Below are 3,890 nucleotides of genomic sequence, written 5' to 3' on the forward strand. Positions count from 1 at the left end.
TTTCCACCATGAATAAGGATTAATTATAGATGTCTGAATGATCAAATGTCGCCTTCCAATATGTAGTTGATCTATAGATAATCGTCCTTTCCGCGGTTCTTTTGCCTCAGAAGATGGTTACGAAGCTACCATGACATGATTTCCTTCTTTTGCTCCATGTCCTTGATCTCTTGGACCATTCTCGTGATGGCTGCTCGCATATTCTTAATATCTTTGTTATCGTCTGCGGAAGTAGCAAGCGTCAGCTTCTCCTTGAGCTCGTTCAGCTTAAATTCTACCTTCTAGAGAGCAGAGGCCTGCTCTCGGATGGCGTTGCTTAGACTCGATGCCCTTGCACCCATATCAAGGTATTATTGGTTCTTCTGGCTGTAGGTTAAGCTCGTGCTCTAGAAGGAAGCTCTTAAGCGGTTCTCGCCTTTCCTTATCTTCTCCAAATCCTACTCGATTTTCCTGTAGATTGTCGATGTGTTGGGCTTCACATATCTGACGAGGTCGGTCAGTTTCTGCATCACATAAATTTTACAGCTGTGCTGAGCCTTGCGACTTCCACGTTGGAATAGCTGTGCTTCTTGCGTGCCTCCTTAGCACCGTTAGAAATCTCGTTCAGTTTCTTTTCCAGCCTGAGACACTCGGCCTTCCACTCATTTTCATCAACTTTCCCAACAATCATCATGCGATTTTCCTCCTCTTACAGTTCTTCAATCTTGTCGATAAATGCATCATTGGCATTCTTGTCTCTTCGGTTATTCTTGTTAAAGAGAATCGATTGTTCGAACTGTGATTATTCTACGTATAAAACTTTCTACCTTAGAGCGATTCTTCCTAAGGCTATCTCTCCTCTTCATCGACTTCCTTTTCCATCTTGTCCTCTTCGAAGTCGTCTCGGTTGTTGATGGCTTCGTCTCGGCCCTCAGCGGGTGGCTTGAACTGGAAGTTCAGTCGGATGAGTTCTCTCGTGAGAAGTTAATTGAGGATATAGCAAACGACCTCTCCGTAACCCTTTCTTTGATTATCAAAAGAAATACGTCTCGGATGCTACTGGCCCCCATGTTGCCCTACAGCTTCACCCCGTAACCCGCAAGATCGGCAAGCAGCTTCTCGCAAGCAGAATCAGGAGACGACCAGTCGATCAAAGTCTTCGTGTAGATGGCGAGCTTGTCCTTCTTTTTCTCCGGCTTGGAGAGAGCCATTATCCAATATGCCAGCTCAAGGAAGTAAAAAAGTTGATAGTTTTCTTCCTTTTGCTGCTGGTCCTGAAGAGCAAAGTACAGCTTGTGGAATGGCTTTCTTTCAGCTGCTCTGCAGAAGTCTGACTCGTAGTTGAGGAGGTGAAGCTTGATGGAAATATCGTCCATAGCGATGATGGGATCGAGGAGTGGCTTTCTCACCTCTTCCAGGCACTTGGTGGCATAGTTGTAGACTTGCTCAGATGACCATCTCTTAGTAGGATCAACCACGATCATGTTGCGGATGGCTTCCTTGAGCTGAGGCGAAAAACGAGCATCGATAGGCCGGTAGTTACACTTTGTGATGTTGTCGAAAAGATCCATCAAAGACATCTTCTCCTCCTTGTTGCGGAAAGGAGACTTGAGCTCAGCCAGCTCGTAGCAAATGCATCCCAACGACCAAACATCAGCATTCTACGTATACCCTGAATCCTGGATGAGCTCTGGAGACATATAAAGCGGCGTGCCCACCTTCGAATAGGCCTCAAGGGTCTCAGAGCTGAAGCTTCGGCCGAGTCCAAGGTCGCCAATCTTGAGGGATCCGTCATTGGAGATGAAGATGTTGGCAGGCTTGAGATCACGGTGCATGATGCGTTTGTCGTGCATGTGCTGGAGCGCGCTGGCGATCTGTTTCATGAAGTCCCAAATGGTGGGTTCGTCGAATTGCAAATCCTCGCTTTCCTTATCCTTGATGAGTTTCTTGAGGTCTCCGCGTTCGGCCCATTCGGTGACGATGATGAGCTCGTTGTTGTGGATGAAGGAATCGATGAACTGGATGATGTGCGGGTGGCTGAGCTTCTTCATGATTTCCACCTCGCGGAGGCACTTGTCACGCTGCTTCTGATCGGCCATGTCGAAGATCTATTTCCCAACATGCGTACCTTGATCTTCTTCAGCGCGAAGGCAACCCCTTGCTCGTTCTACGCACGATAGACTATCGAAAATTTGCCCTGACCGATCGGCTTTGAGATCGTATAGCCTTGCATCTTCTGACCCGTGAGGTCGTAGTTTTCCCTACTCATTCAAATCACCCAATAAACTAATTTAAATAGTTTCAATTTGCACAGCTTAGTTGAAACCACACACAAACGCCACGGAATCGGATTGGGTGGGGAAGAAGATACACAAATGTATAAAAATCATGAAGAGGCGTCAGCTGTGCTCCAGGATCTTTCTCATCAGTTGAAATTCTTGACCGTTACGGGGAAGACACTTTTCGTATATTTTTTTGCATTCATTGATAATGTAGTCTTTCTAGTTGATCTGTTGGAAGAGCTCTCTATTGACTTCTTTGATATGCTTCATTTGCTCTCTAACTTCTCCGATTTATTCCTGGTTGGTGCGTTCTCTCTCTAGACTTTTCTCGCAATCCCTCTGCAAGTTGTTTATCACCTCTTCTTCGTTGCGGATAAACTCCTCATTTTCCTTCTCTATCATCTCAGTGAGGTCGCACTGGTTCAGTTTTTCCACCACCGAGTGCACGATGATTGATAGGTTTTCGAGGGTTTGGCTGGGCAGTTCATCTTGGTGAAGGAATTTCTCCAGCTTCTCAGCAGTGTCATCCATCCAGTATTGGATTTGAGTCATTTTTTTGAATGAAGATTAAAACATTGTTTGGTTTTTCTCTGTTTCCTTAAGGATCTTCTTGGAGCTTCGCAATAGGCCTTGGCAGCAATGCTTGATGAAAGCCGATTCGATGTATTTTGAAATTTCAAATGAGAATTCCTCATAGTTCTTTAGCGATTCACTCAAATGGTGGTTTTAATGCTGCTTAGATTAGAGCTAGCTTGATATCTTCTAAAGCTGTGCCTCCAGTTGGCTGCGAGCCAGTTTGATGGAATTCAGCTCATGGCTCAACTGTTATGCTTAGTTATACTTTTATTGAATACAGTTTCTTTTTTCGTCGATTTCATCGGCTTTTTGCTTTATCTATTCATTCTTGAGCTAAATTTAGGTTTGTTTCTGCAAGATTTCAATCTTGAAAAAAGCAATCTGCTTCTAAAGTTAGAGCCTGTGTATGCTTGCCTTTGCCTCTCGCTATCTAATTTCCTTGATCTCCACTACCAACTGATTCTTTTCTTAGCGTAAGACCTCCTCAGAGGATTTCAGAGATTATAGGCTTTCAAAAAGAGTGCGGAGCTGCATTGAAATCTCGTCAAATTCTATTTTGCTGTTTTAAATTGTCTAACTAAATCTGATGTTTTAGGCAGTCAGCTCATTAATTCGCTGCTGGAACGAGAATCTTTCCTCTCTCATCGTTGCATTCTCCTCTCTGAGGGCGCTTATGTCACCCACCAACTCATTATTTTTAATGATTTCCTCTTCGAGTCCCAATTCCAGCTCGACCATCTTGCTCTCCATGGCATTCATTTGGTGTGTGACTTCTCTTAGCTGGGTGGAGGTAAGGTAGAGCTAATTCTTGATTGCCTCCTCCATGGGATTGGATGCCTAACCTTAACGGCAGGCGCCTGCACAGCCTGCACAGGCTGAGGTTCTCAGTTCCTTTTTAAGGGTTTCAATCTGGTTCTCCTTCTCGTATACCATCTTCACCAGCTTCTTGATATACGTCGCGGTATTGATGTTTGACATCGGCTTTTCGATTATTAATTATATAGAAGTTAAATACCTATCAGCCGAGCAATGTGCATAATTATAAGGAAACAA

The 3,890-nt window shown here is 44.4% G+C and overlaps 1 protein-coding gene across 1 annotated transcript; it reads right to left on the bottom strand.

Annotated features, from left to right (window-relative positions):
• Positions 1-1,055: 1,055 nt before the first annotated feature.
• On the bottom strand, positions 1,056-2,078 carry LOC116268394 (uncharacterized). Its single transcript, XM_031650054.1, is given in 1 exon segment — positions 1,056-2,078. A coding segment is annotated over 1 exon segment (1,023 nt).
• Between the last annotated feature and the right edge of the window lie 1,812 nt (positions 2,079-3,890).

This window comes from Nymphaea colorata, unplaced genomic scaffold (assembly GCF_008831285.2).
Source record: "Nymphaea colorata isolate Beijing-Zhang1983 unplaced genomic scaffold, ASM883128v2 scaffold0251, whole genome shotgun sequence".
Lineage (NCBI taxonomy): Eukaryota > Viridiplantae > Streptophyta > Magnoliopsida > Nymphaeales > Nymphaeaceae > Nymphaea > Nymphaea colorata.